This window comes from Camelina sativa, chromosome 13 (genome assembly GCF_000633955.1).
Source record: "Camelina sativa cultivar DH55 chromosome 13, Cs, whole genome shotgun sequence".
Lineage (NCBI taxonomy): Eukaryota > Viridiplantae > Streptophyta > Magnoliopsida > Brassicales > Brassicaceae > Camelina > Camelina sativa.
In genome coordinates this window covers 2,454,153-2,467,281 of record NC_025697.1, presented here as the reverse complement: position 1 = coordinate 2,467,281, position 13,129 = coordinate 2,454,153, and the positions used below count along the sequence as shown (strand labels likewise).

The 13,129-nt window shown below is 35.5% G+C and overlaps 4 protein-coding genes across 4 annotated transcripts; 2 read left to right on the top strand and 2 right to left on the bottom strand.

Annotated features, from left to right (window-relative positions):
• Window positions 979-6,726, bottom strand: LOC104734642. Its single transcript, XM_010454258.2, has 19 exons — window positions 6,495-6,726; window positions 6,316-6,388; window positions 6,098-6,220; window positions 5,823-5,992; window positions 5,559-5,708; window positions 5,285-5,428; window positions 4,821-4,881; window positions 4,092-4,405; window positions 3,664-3,795; window positions 3,393-3,500; window positions 3,180-3,266; window positions 2,941-3,063; window positions 2,751-2,856; window positions 2,518-2,649; window positions 2,275-2,409; window positions 1,964-2,115; window positions 1,725-1,865; window positions 1,315-1,632; window positions 979-1,230 (listed from the first exon to the last, which is right to left on the bottom strand). The coding sequence occupies exons 1-19, from the start codon at window positions 6,549-6,551 to the stop codon at window positions 1,135-1,137; spliced, it is 2,622 nt and encodes an 873-aa protein (XP_010452560.1). The 5' UTR covers window positions 6,552-6,726; the 3' UTR covers window positions 979-1,134.
• On the top strand, window positions 8,559-9,670 carry LOC104734641 (ABC transporter E family member 1-like). Its single transcript, XM_010454257.2, has 4 exons — window positions 8,559-8,659; window positions 8,793-9,123; window positions 9,207-9,452; window positions 9,527-9,670. Exons 2-4 carry the CDS (start codon window positions 8,803-8,805, stop codon window positions 9,647-9,649), a joined length of 690 nt encoding a protein of 229 aa, XP_010452559.1. The 5' UTR covers window positions 8,559-8,659; window positions 8,793-8,802; the 3' UTR covers window positions 9,650-9,670.
• LOC104734640 (nudix hydrolase 27, chloroplastic) lies at window positions 9,702-11,407 on the bottom strand. The gene is made up of 6 exons (XM_010454256.1): window positions 11,090-11,407; window positions 10,944-10,994; window positions 10,515-10,607; window positions 10,306-10,400; window positions 10,086-10,200; window positions 9,702-9,987 (listed from the first exon to the last, which is right to left on the bottom strand). Exons 1-6 carry the CDS (start codon window positions 11,318-11,320, stop codon window positions 9,886-9,888), a joined length of 687 nt encoding a protein of 228 aa, XP_010452558.1. The 5' UTR covers window positions 11,321-11,407; the 3' UTR covers window positions 9,702-9,885.
• On the top strand, window positions 12,108-12,743 carry LOC104737862 (NDR1/HIN1-like protein 12). Its single transcript, XM_010458115.1, has one exon. The coding sequence runs from the start codon at window positions 12,108-12,110 to the stop codon at window positions 12,741-12,743; it is 636 nt and encodes a 211-aa protein (XP_010456417.1).

Sequence of the window (13,129 nt, the reverse complement as noted above, 5' to 3'; positions counted from 1 at the left end):
AATAAGTATCTTTCCAAACTTGAACAAAAATTATAAAAAATTTCCCTCAATTATGGTTTTATAGCTTTCTTAATTTCTTCAATAGTTTTTTCACTGTCCAACATGCAAGAAAACTTACCTATTATTTATTATATTATTTAGATTCATTACAAAAATAAATATTATTCAAGATGATTAATCGAAAACTAAAGACGCTTTTCCGAGATGATTGATAAAGTCATATATAAAAATCATATGGAAATGATACAATTATACCAGTATAAGTGGACCAAAACCTAACTTTTATATATTTACAATTCACAGTAATTTGATTTTAATAAATTAATATAAACATATTACATATATGTTAATTAACTATATACTGACAAATGATATATGATTAGAATAATCTTAATAAGTGAATAGAAATTGAAAAATATTTGCATAATAATTTCAAGTGAACTATTTATCCTAAAATGAATAAAAAATAAAAGCAAAATATAAAATATGAGATATATCTTAAGGAAGTGCATTAACATCTGTTAAAAGGATCCTTCCTTTAGCTGGCTTGCTGGATTTAATCTTCACTTTATGAAATCTCAGTCTCTGACTAGTCTCCTTAAATTGGTTGATTCCAAAGACCCTTATTCTTCCGACCTTTTCCTTCTCATCTACAAGTCTCTGGACATGTTATGCTCCACAATTGGGGATGCTTTACATTGATACATCAATGTCAGTTGACTCGAGTGATCTAGACATACCTGTGTGGTTGCTTTAATGAAACTGCTTAATCCGCCTCAGAATCTTGAAATCAACATTATATCATAGGTCAAAAAAGAATTATGGTCCTAACCTTCCCATTTACGATTTCAACCATATGTAGTTAAAATTAGTCCTAGTGTAAGCATGTTGGATTCTTGCTTTATGTGTTTAAACCCTTTTACATGTGAAGAAGACTTATCATAGTTTTAATTGGGGATAATAATATACTCTTTTCACTTTAATTAAGCTCTACATAATTATTGCATAATTATTGCCATCAAAAATTGTCGCTTTACCAAAGCGAGCAAAGCAAAGTTGTATTTTTTTTAAGCATCGGTTTGTGAAAAGAGAACGCAAATCATTTTTTATGTTACAGTTGTGTGGAACTTATTATTATGCGAGTAAGCTTTTGGATGCAATCCTAAGTCGCTCTCCCGCAATTTTCATCATATGCTTTCCTTCTACTGTCAAGCTTGTGCTCTCTGAGGACTGCGCAGTTAAAGAGCTAAAACTGATCAGCCAACGATTTTTGCGGTTTTTGGAGTAACAATAAGAGAGAGTAAGAAATGATACCTGCAAAGTGACAACGTTTTCCAGAATCAAACCGATCTCTGACTTGGATGACAATATGATCTTCCTAACTTTGACATCGTTGTGCATCAGCAGGATCACAGAGACTATGCATTGTATCAAATTCAATGAGATTCGACCGCTCTCCCTGTCTTGCACCGATTCCAGCGCTTTAGTGTTTTCACTAACAATCGATTGCATTCTCTTCAGAACCTGTTCTGTGAGTTTGGAGCTTCGATCGAACAAGAAATAACAAGGCACTAAGTAGTAGAGACATGTTTTTATGTAAAGGTAAGAGTTCTCCTTATCTTCTGGTATACACTGCAAGAAGAGTGCAGAGAGATGTGTCAATCCCAAGATTAAAAATGAAACAATGAGGACCCAGTAAAAGTGTATAACAGGAATGTGCTTACATTGACTATGTCGATCAAGTATTCCGGTAAGAATTCACTTAGAATGGTTACACTGCTTTCAGAGAGTCTGGTTGGTTTGGAGTCCAACGCGCAGATCATCCTGAGTATGGCACACCCATTGTCCAACGCAGGCTTCACAATCTGTACCAAGAAGAACATCTCATTAAGTATTTGCAATGCTATTATATGATAATGTTACCATGCATTGAGATGTAAGTATTATCAAAAGATAAACTCACTATTTGTTCTAGTAAAACTTTCTCTAGAATTTGGAGAACAAGAGAACTATCACCCATTTCTGACAAACATGCGCACACAAGGTTTGTAAGCGCTTCATACGTGCCACAATATGTCTCCCGCTCATTGCACTCCATCACTAACTGCAATTTCTCTGCATGAGCATAAAAGTAGCATAAAAGTAATAAGGTAAGCTCTCACCAAACATAAAAAGGCATGATTCTCACTCAAACAAGCTCAAACCGAATTCTTTTCAAAAAGTTAAAATAAGTTCAAAAGTATTCTATTTATTTTTACAGATTCCAGACAGTACCTGGGACAACTTTGAAACGTGCAATTAATGTGATTAGGAAGCTAAAATGATCTGTTATCTGAATATGTCCAGCTCTATAGGCAGTGTGAAGAATTTCTACTATCCGATACAACACAGCTGGTTCAAGTTGTGGATCTGCAATACACATTGAGTTGGGTCAATTACCCTTTTTGTTATTCTATCATCAACAGAAGCCATTTTTAAAGTTGAATAAAAGCATGGGGAATGAAATGTTATACTCACTTAGACAGCATGAAACTATTGCTTTCAGCATATGGGAGCTGAATTTGTCTATGGTGAAGTAGTAAAGGAAACAAAGAGCCAGTTCTTGGACGTCCCTAGGGAGACTTGCAAAAGATCCACCATGTACATCACCTGTATAATTCAAAAAGATGACGAAACCGACCAGTCCAATTTTAGTTTAGTGACACTCAGAATCTCATAACACATTTTTTGTTTTGTAGAAAGAATTGCACCTTCTCCCTGACAAGGTATGAAGAAGTATATGATATCTTCTTCACATGTGGGGCAAAGATTCAGACACCCAACTCCCCCAAGGTCGAGCAAAAGTTGCAAAACAACCTGAAGTAATTACAAATTGGTATAAACGAGAAAAGGAGATGCCGTCCTAGTTGATCAAAAACGGGTCCATGTACTAAGGGTTACCTGGGTAGATTCTGGATGCTTATCACCCAACTGATTAAGCAGTGATGGAAGTTTGTTGACCCAAGCATTCTTGTAGTTAATTACCGTTGGATCACTTGCATTGGGATAATGGATATCTCCATTCTGCAGACATTACAAGAAACAGATTTTAGATTTCAATGTGCGTGGAAAGTAAAGTCAGGTTGAAACAGTCAGCCAATATCCAAGACTGAACAACATATCATGGAAAAATTACTTACAGGGATAACCACGTCTCTGATAATTGAAATGCAGGCTAATTTAAGTGTTGACTCTGGTTTGCAAACGCTGAAGGTAGTAGTAAATGCCTGAAGATAGAAACGTAATACCAACAATCATATATAAAATGATGTAACTGCTAGCTATCGAAGGAACTAATTAATTAAGTATATCCTCCTGCCTAACTAAAATTGCTCAAAGGATCTTAGACGAACCTGCAGAAGATTATCTCTCCAATCACGGTCCACCCTCAATATAAGTTTTGAAAAAAAGGGCAAGAGTGCAAGTAAAGTCTTCTCGTGAAACTTAATGCTCCTGGTGATCTGTAAAATAAATGTTCGCAAATCGCAGTGAGGAACTTTTTTCCGTGTAGATTTTGCCGTTTATCAGATACAATGCAGACAGAGGGACGGACATAAAAAAAAAGTTAACTAATAACTAATCAGCTTTAGTTATATATTAATGTAAAGTAGTGAGAGAGCTAACCTTGCCTAGTAGTGTATTCTCAACAAATTCCAGAAATCTGTTGGAAAGATCAGTAGGAAAGAGGCTCCATTCACTTACTGTCAAAAAGATTTTTGCCAGTCCACTGTTGAGAATAAAGTACCTTTCATCAATCTGTCAACAGACAATCAACTAGTGTTAGGAAGATCTAATACAATAATAAGCAACACATAAGATATAATCATATGGAGAATACAGATGATGGTAATCATATGGAGAATACAGATGATGACAGGAAGGGAATGCTTTGCAATCAGGAAGGGGAATTTTAGACAGAAGAGTAAAGCAAGCATGTGATACAAGCTTTTTTTTTGCTAATGTCACTATTTGGCAAGTAAATAAGAGTACTTTACTAGGCAGGGAGAACCTAAAGATAACCATAAAAGAATTTCAATTAACTATTTTCACACCTTTTCTGAAAGATTGTTTTCTGGATTGAGGGGAAAAGAACCAAGTAACTTTCTTGATAACAATGATGTAATGTCTTGGTCCAATATCATCAGAGTGACTTCTTCAGATGCAGGTAGCCTTGTAGTATGTCTTTGAGTGTGCCTACGAATGGAAAATTTGATTGCATAATCTATGCTGCAAAGTATATGGTTGATACAGTTAAATGATGGTGCATCGAATCCTCGCGGAGCATGAATCAATGGAATGAAATCTTCGAAACAATTGATTAAGATTCCAACAATATCCTTCAATCTTTCGGAGACATGGGCAAAATCTGACAGAACACAAAGAAACATGTTTAGCGTAAATTCAGCACATGCAAAATCATAGAAAAAGGAACCATTTATTCAGTGCCGATATCATTGTAAACGAGAGATTAGTTGATTGGTACTACCAATTTATCCAGAAAATCAAATCTAAGTGGCGAAATTTCTACATCCAAACCATGGAACATGAATTGTGAGGAGAGACAGCAAAGAAGAAAACAGGCGATGGAACATTAAATATGCAACAGCTACTAATTTCTTCAGAGCTTTGCAGAGACAATCTATAGATTTTACTAGAGACGAATGATGGCAAAGGAAAATGGACTAGTTGTTCGGTTGCAAAGTGCATAATCTTCAAGAAAACATGATACAAGCCATATACCGATAACTTATTGATGAGAAAAGAAGATAGATGGCACATACAAGCACATTCTTTTGCAGCATCCTGCTCATAGGCGAGTAGCGGTTCATTCCGTAAAGGTCCCTACAAAAGATTAAAAAAGGGCACAAAATGTAAAACGAACAGGTTAGAATAGGCAAAACAGAGCACATTCCCAGAGTGATTAGGCAAGTATTTAAAACTAAAGACATCTTAATAAATACAAAGGATCTCTGGACTAATTTCATAAGACAGTGCCACCAATATTAGAGGAAACTTGATGACAAATGTCATCTTTCTTTGAAAATATTATAGTCTCTCCAAGAGGTAGATTTTGCTCTCTATATGGTTCCCTCTGATTTAAAGATATAGATGCATTCTATATATCAACTCTTCTAATAAGATAGACCACCAAAAAAAGAAATGGCATAACCATATACGTTGCTATGCTACTTCCTGTCATGAACAAGAACTTTGGAGTCATCCGGAGTGGAAATTGAATAGATACCTTTTTTTGTGATTCGATGTCACTCTCATCACATGGCAAAAGCGACAGGCAATGTGCCAACCCTGACAGAGCTACCTTTAGCTTGCTTTTATCTTGCACATAAAAATGGTTCTTCTGAATGATATCTTTGTAGTTTTCGAGAATCTGCAACAAGTAACAGCTAGAAATCTCAGGGAAACTCTTGCAAGAGTAAAGGTATAAAAAAGAAACAGTACAGGCAAAAACTGGAAATGTAACAGTCTGTGTCATAATCCAAGAAATCAAATGTAGTCACCTTTTCAGCATACAGGGAAAAGGTAGACGGGTAATACTCCACAACAAGGTGGAAAAATTTGAAAGCCATCAAACGAACATCAATCGCTGAATTAACCATAGCGATAAATATGCTTGGCATTAAAAGTGACACCATAGGGCCCTGGTTATCCTGAATCGATTCACACATATAAAATTATGCATAAGAAACAGACTATAAACCAAAATAAAAATTCAAATTGACATCTCGGAACAAGTGGAGAAAAAAAAGGAGAAGAACTGATACCTCTTTACAAGAAGGAAAGATCTCAGTCTCAAATAATTGATAAAAAGTATCTCTCACTAGATTATCAGTATCACTAACGCGTCCCGCGAGTGTCTGTACTATAAGATATTTAAGTGACTGCAGCTCAGCTGGATGATTCTTAAAAATGTCTTTGAGACCATGTAAAGCTTCTACACAAAGAAAAACCAAAAAAACTGATCAACCGAACAACATAGCAGGGAATCATAATTTACTCATAAGTAAGAGAGAGAGAGAGAGGAAAAAAAAAGAAGGACCTTTGCGAACTTTGGCATTGTGATGTGGAGTTTGATTCAAAAGTTCCATCAAGGTCAAGCCTTTCTTACTTGTAGCAAAGCCACTCTTCTCAGCTGCCACACTTTGCTCAGGAAGTATAATTGCTGCAATATAAACAACGAGAGTTTCAACCTTACATACGCAGAGAAGCTAATAAGGGAAGAAAAAAAGTTTGAAATTTGCAGGAGAAAGCAGATACCTTTGGATTTAACCTCAGTGTTAGTTGCATTCTTTGGTGGAGGCAATTTCCTCCCAAGCTTTCTCTTAATTTTCTGCCAAAATAAAACAAAACATCATCAGAACAATTCATCAAACACTTGAAGAAGAAGAAGAAGATTCATGGAAGACAACAGCGATGTTAAAAAAAAAAAACGCAACCTTGAAATCAATTCCTTTCTTCTGCTGCTTCTTTGCAGGAGCCTTGGAGCGAACCATTGTGTTATACAGCTACGTAAAACACCAGAAGCTATTCAAATTCTGAAGCTTAGAGATAAACAATCTCGGAGGATAAAAACTCTTCAGTCAAGAAGAGTCTCACAAAAACCTAATAACGGAGACAGAGGTGGTGGCGGAAGAGCGACGAGAAAGAGAGAGGACTGTATTATCGGTTAAGGTTAGCCTTTTTAATTAGACCGGTTTAGATGTTTTAATTAAATCAAACCGGCTAAAACGATTCCGATTTCGCGGTGGTGCTGAGGAAACCGCCGGCAACGATTTTAAGAGAAGAAAAAAGACAAAGGCCACGTAGGGTTTAAGGTTATTTTAAAATTATTTTAGTTCTCATAAGTATTATTATTTTCAATTTTTCGTATTATTTTTATTTAAAATTACTTTTTCAATTTTAGTATTATTTTTTTTTTGAAAAAGGTATTCTGTTGAAAATGCATAATAAATTGAAGGTACATAAATTTTTCAATTTTCATTAACAAAAAAAAAAAGTAAGCCTTGTAAGGGATAAAAAATATGTTAAGGGAAAAAAGTGGCCTCACTCTCGTGTCCGGAGACGCAGAGAGTTGCCTTAACTATCTGTTAGGGCTAGGCAAAATAACCGATAATCAAATAACCGACCGAAACCGAACCGAAAAAAACTAAACCGAACCGAACCGAAATTCTTCAAATACCCGAATGGTTAGTAAAAATCTATATCCAAACTAACCGAAACCGAACCGAACCGAACCGACAATTAAATGGTTAACCGAAATATCCGAAAACCTAGAAGATATCAAATATTATATACTTAATATTATGCAAAACTATAAAATAAACTTAAAATATAAATTATTTCTAGATTCAAAACAATTAAATATTTTAAATAATCAATATATGTAAATGTTATTATTTTGAATTTACAAAGTTAAATACTATTTTGTAAAATTGAATCCATATTTTTCCCTTTTTTGTATTTTTGTTATTGTATATTTGGTTAATTTTGGTTATATTCGGTTAGTTTTGGTTATATTTGGTTTATTTGGTTAATGTTAATATAATTTATGTTAGTTATGGTTATTTATTTAAATAACCAAACCGAAACCAAACCGAAAGAAACCGAACCGAACCGAACCGAAATTTCAAAAATATCCAAATGGTTACTATATTACTATATCCAAAATAACTGAAACCGAATACAACCGAACCGAAACCGAATGGTTAACCGAATGCCCAGAACTACTATGTGCCTTGCGAATGTGAGTATTTACAATTGTTACAATCATAAGACCATCACCACTGCAACCGTTACTTTTTAAAAAAAAAAATTAATATTTTAATCATACATATATATATTTTATTTTTTATTAATGGCAACCATTAGAAATATGACAACTGGCTGTTTGTTAAGAGTAACGTTTCTTCAGCCAGTAACTCAAGCACCGATTCTCTTATTTTTTTTCTTCTTTCTTAATATTATATATTATTTTTTAAGTAACTCTCTTCCTGAGTAACCCCCACTAACCGCCGGCGACGATTTTAAGAGAAGAAAAAAGACAAAGGCCACGTAGGGTTTAAGGTTTAATTAAAATTATTTTAGTTCTCTCACAATTATTAATATTTTCAATTTTTTCATATTATTTTTATTTAAGATTATTTAAATTTACTTTTTCTTTGAGTCAATCTTATGTTGTTAAAAAAAAAAAAATTACTTTTTCAATTTTTATTATTATTTTTTTTGAAAAAGGTATTCTATTGAAAATGCATAATAAATTTAAGGTACATAACTTTTTCAATTTTCATTAAGGGTTTAGTTTACTTTATTATAGAGTCTTAAATATTTAATACGAGCTTGTAGTACTAATTAAAGTTGTATCCTAATTCATTTAATCGGTGAGGATTTATAAACAAACTAGAGATATTTAAATAAAATATAAAGTTAAGGATTTGATTTCTATTAATGGAATGGATCTTTTTCTAGGTGTATATATAAACCCTTTCTTACAAGTTACAACCATGAACCAACCAACAAAAGAAAAAGAAAAGAAAAAAAACAGAACAAGCCAAATCTCTCTCGATTCATTCTTGTCGAAGAACATTTTATAGTTTGAAACAAGGTAAACACAGAACTTATGACGTAATGCAACTCTTCTTTTTTTGTGTACCTCATGTTTCATTGTATGTTCTACCTTGTCATCGATTGCCAGAGTAGAATTGTTATGACACAGTTGTGATGTTGTTTCTTTCTAGGCATGGGCGCATGGCACATCTTACCAAGGACTTGGATAAAGACACAACAATGAAACATGAGGGTGAGTGTACTGTCAGACAATTGCCAGACAATGTAGAAAATTTCCAACCGATGGATTATGTTTCATACAAACCGCAAAGAATTGCTTGGAAGGGTGAGTGTACTGTCAGACAATTGCCAGAACTGAGTCTTCATTTGGCAGACATGCATCCTGATTTCATATCAGATGTGATGAAACCGGTTCAGATGGAGCAGTTGCTTGATCGAAAAGTAGACTCACTCTCGTGTGGGGAGACGCAGAGAGTTGCCTTAACTATCTGCCTTGGGAGGGTATTTACAATTTTTTCAATCATAAAAGCTCAAAAGTTTGATAACATTTTGTTACTTATCTGAGAAAAATTGTTCCTATGCAGTTTGCGAGTGTCTACCTGATCGATGAGCCAGGTGCGTATCTAGACTCAGAGCTGCGAATCAACGCTGCAATGGCCATAAGGCGGTACGTTTTACGCATGGAGAAAGCCGCAATTGTTGTGGAGCATGACTTAACAATGGCGACCTATATGGCTGACCAAGTGATTGTGGTTGATAAGATATCACCAACCATGTGTATTACTAACCCTCCACTCCCACTTGTCAACGGGATGAACATATTCTTATCGGTTAGTCACTTATTTATACTTTCTGAATCCTCAACGAAGCAAACAAACATGTATTTTTTTTCCTTTCCTTGCAGCATCTAGATATTACATTCAGACGAGATCGGATGAGCTTTAACGTTACACCAAGGGTCAACAAGTTAGGGTCGATCGAGGACACAATGCAAAAGGCTGCAGGCAACTACTATATGACGTGTTAAAGAGAGGGAGTACCAATTGTATCTCAAAGGTCTTTCTCTGGATCATCAGCAATTAACTAATTCGTGAGGATTTATATATATAGTATCAAACTACAAGATCAATGTCTGAACATAAAGTAGATTCATTCAATTTTCATATATAATAATAACGGTGCTCAAGAGAAACTTGTATAATGAATTGATTGTTTTCCTCCTACTCTGTGTATTCACTTGGTGAATCTTGTTGTCGGGCACATTCAATCTTTAGACGAGTCCATGGAAACCTTCTCTTCATCCATAAAATAAGGGTTGAATTGCTTTATGACATGCTCATAGACAGGTCTCTTGAAATATACAGCCTGTCAGAGAAAGAAAGAATGATGATAAGGCACCACAATTCAGGCACACACACACACAAGTATAATAAGTGTACGCTAAAGCCAAAAACTACACTCACATGTTCAATCACTTGTTCTGGTAGCATCCACGACCACACCTTAAACTCTGGTTTTGCAGTACCATCTCCAAGGAGATTTATCTCTTCCTCTTTGCCAGTAAACTTGAAGAGAAACCTGTATCAGACAACCATCAATGAACAAACAATTGTTTATATCTTGTATTTGCAGCTACAGGGATTGTTTCTACAGATATGTTAGACTATAAGCTTTAGTTGTTACCACTTCTGAGCTTGGCCTTTGTAGCTTGTTCGCCATTTCCGGTTAAGCTTATCCTTCACTTCTCGGGGAAAATCATAGGTCAACCAGTTTGGAATCTAGATGTTTACAATAGTCAAAAGCTCAGTTTGGTGATACACAAAGCAATTAAAAATGAATCTTGTTGAAATAGATATAACAATTTACTATGAGAGAGATGTCAAAAAGCGTGCCTCCGCAATGAATTCCGCAGAGGTAACCCCTGTTTCTTCTCTCAGCTCTCTAAAGGCAGCGTTTCTCAAATCTTCTCCCTCATCAGCACCACCCTGTACAAGCTGAGTTAATAAACCTATGGCCAATATTGATAAACTGGTGAATCTCCAGCCTAACCTACTTCTCAGTTTCACTTTCTAATATCCTCACTGCCCGTTTTGAGATCCTTATTGTCATTGCATTTGGTCCTTACCAAAGTTACAACTTTGTATATTCAAATGAACAATCCCCTAAAATGTGAAACCCAATACCTCCATAGCAATAAAGATAAGAACTTTATCACTCAATACACTACAAAGGAGCTCTTGCTAGGTGACAAGTGAGAGCTAAGCTCTCCAAATCAATCAAACTACTCAGAAAACAAAAGGACGAGCTTGTAGAAGATTCACCTGAGGCATCTGCCAAGTATCCGGAATATGAATCTTTGACGCCGTAAAAATCTGCAAATTCAAAACCAATTCAAAATCAAAATTTGTTCCAAATCAGATAGAGAGAGCGATGAGAGAGAGAGATATAAAGGGAGAAAAGAAGCTACCTTTCGACATGGGCTAACGAGACAAATCCCAACATTTTTCCGGTAACCAACCGGAGGAGACTCAACTGTTCTTGCCGGAGACGACGATAAGGCCACTGATAAAACCACCAGTGGCTTTGGAGGAGAAGTGACGGGAAGTTTCAAGCATGAGAGTTTCACAGGAAACGAGTAGAAGTCTAGATGAACTGAGATTGCTGATCTCCCTATCAATCCAGAAGCCTTCACGGCCATGGCGAGACGACGGCAACTAATTAATTTAGAGGCTTCCTCCTTCGTCCCGGCGCTCGGAGTCAGAGCTATCGGTGATTGGTTTTTATGTTGTTCTCTTCTCTCTCACACAAGTGATAAAAATAGTATATTATTACGATACTACCCTAACTCGCCCAGACAATTAAACGACGCCGTTTCAATTGGTGAGCCCAAAAAGGCCATTGGGCTATTTATTAACCCAAAGCAAAGCCCAATACGTTTTCTTTTTGTAAACATAATATGAGGCTATGTTAATATAATTTTTATTTTTTTTGGACAAATGTTAATAAAAATTATAACAAGTGTATACAAAAAAAAAAGAGGGTAAAAATTTCATCTCTTTTGTTCTTTAAATGGAATTAATGTACAATTTCCTTTCTTAATTAAATGTATAATGTACAAATCTATATTTCTATAAAGTTTATATATTTGGTGGGTCAATTTACTTTTCCATGAAGTTACCATCCTTTAAAGTTTAAACAGAAAAAAAGTCTAGAGATCGTTTTTTCCTGTTACTTCTTTCTTCTATTTTTACCATTAATTTCCTTTTCCTATCGTATAATACCAAATAATATAATCCCTTCATAATATTTGATTTCCAAATTTCATAATATTTGCATTACCATACTTTCTATTTATCATTATTAAACTAAACTTTCTATAACGAGAATATACGTTTCTTTTATATAAAAAGGCCACCCAGAGCTCTTTCTCTGTACGACACCACCAAAACCTTCGATCCTATACGACCACCGGAGCTTCGTCCGACATGGCTATAAAAGAATGTGGCTCTCACCACAGCCACTCATCCGGCTGCCGTAAATTCTTTCCAGTCATAATACTCTTTGTAATCCTTTTTGTAATCATTCTCGCAGTTTTCCTAGTTTGGGTAGTCCTTCAACCGTCGAAGCCACGCTTCTCCCTTGAAGAGGCCATCGTCTCCAACTTCAACATCTCCGGCAATCCACTGAACATCCTCAACTCAAACTTCCAAGTCTCTATCTCCTCTGAAAACCCTAACGACAAGATCGGTATCTACTACGACCGTCTCAACGTCTACGCTTCTTACCATAACCAACAGATCACTTGGCAGACTGCGATCTCTCCGACTTATCAGGGACACAAAGAAACCAAGATGTGGTCTCCTATCATCGGTGGAAACTCCGTCCCCGTTTCTTCGGTCATCGGTTTGCCTATCGTTCAAGACCAACCTGGTACGATCGAGTTGACGCTCTATCTCTTCGGCCAAATCCGTTGGAAAGTCGGAAGTTTCATCACCGGTGAATATCACCTCCACGTGAATTGTCCGGCGTCTATTAACGTTGGGAATAGTGCTGCCGGAGTTATGGTCGGAAAGAACGCCATGAAATATAGGATCGCCAAGCCTTGCAGTGTTGATGTATGAAGAATAGTAGAAGACCACTTAACGATACGGTGATATCAGGTCACGGATTTTTCATAATTTTCATAATTTTCGTAGCAGTTAAGTTTTTATAACTATTTTTTTTTTATTTACGTCACGGAGTAATAATAGCAAGAATTACATTAATCAACCGGTTGCGTTATTATTATGAAAAATATGACTTTTAATTGGTAGTATTCTTTTTTCACATAACTATAATATATGCATCTTCTCTTGTTTCATTGACTATGATTTTGTGCTGATCCAGTTAATGTGACGACACATGAATTTTTATATAAGTGAAAATATCTAATAGGTATGATAACCAATTTAACCATTCCGTTAATGCTCGTGTACGTTGTGTTACGGTGTCATTGTCTAATGCAGGT

Bases quoted from the DNA above. Each gene is read 5' to 3' on its own strand.
- LOC104734642 (XM_010454258.2), bottom strand. From the start codon at position 6,551: ATGGTTCGCTCCAAGGCTCCTGCAAAGAAGCAGCAGAAGAAAGGAATT. The intron at 2,410-2,517 runs GTGAGTATAACA...TGTGTATTGCAG, and splicing joins AATAGTTTCATGCTGTCTAA to ATCCACAACTTGAACCAGCT. The intron at 2,116-2,274 runs GTACTGTCTGGA...ATGCTCATGCAG, and splicing joins ACGTTTCAAAGTTGTCCCAG to AGAAATTGCAGTTAGTGATG.
- LOC104734641 (XM_010454257.2), top strand. From the start codon at position 8,803: ATGGCACATCTTACCAAGGACTTGGATAAAGACACAACAATGAAACAT. The intron at 9,124-9,206 runs GTATTTACAATT...GTTCCTATGCAG, and splicing joins TAACTATCTGCCTTGGGAGG to TTTGCGAGTGTCTACCTGAT. The intron at 9,453-9,526 runs GTTAGTCACTTA...CTTTCCTTGCAG, and splicing joins GGATGAACATATTCTTATCG to CATCTAGATATTACATTCAG.
- LOC104734640 (XM_010454256.1), bottom strand. From the start codon at position 11,320: ATGGCCGTGAAGGCTTCTGGATTGATAGGGAGATCAGCAATCTCAGTT. The intron at 10,608-10,943 runs GTGAATCTTCTA...CAGCTTGTACAG, and splicing joins ATACTTGGCAGATGCCTCAG to GGTGGTGCTGATGAGGGAGA. The intron at 9,988-10,085 runs GTGAGTGTAGTT...TTTCTCTGACAG, and splicing joins CAGAACAAGTGATTGAACAT to GCTGTATATTTCAAGAGACC.
- LOC104737862 (XM_010458115.1), top strand. From the start codon at position 12,108: ATGGCTATAAAAGAATGTGGCTCTCACCACAGCCACTCATCCGGCTGC.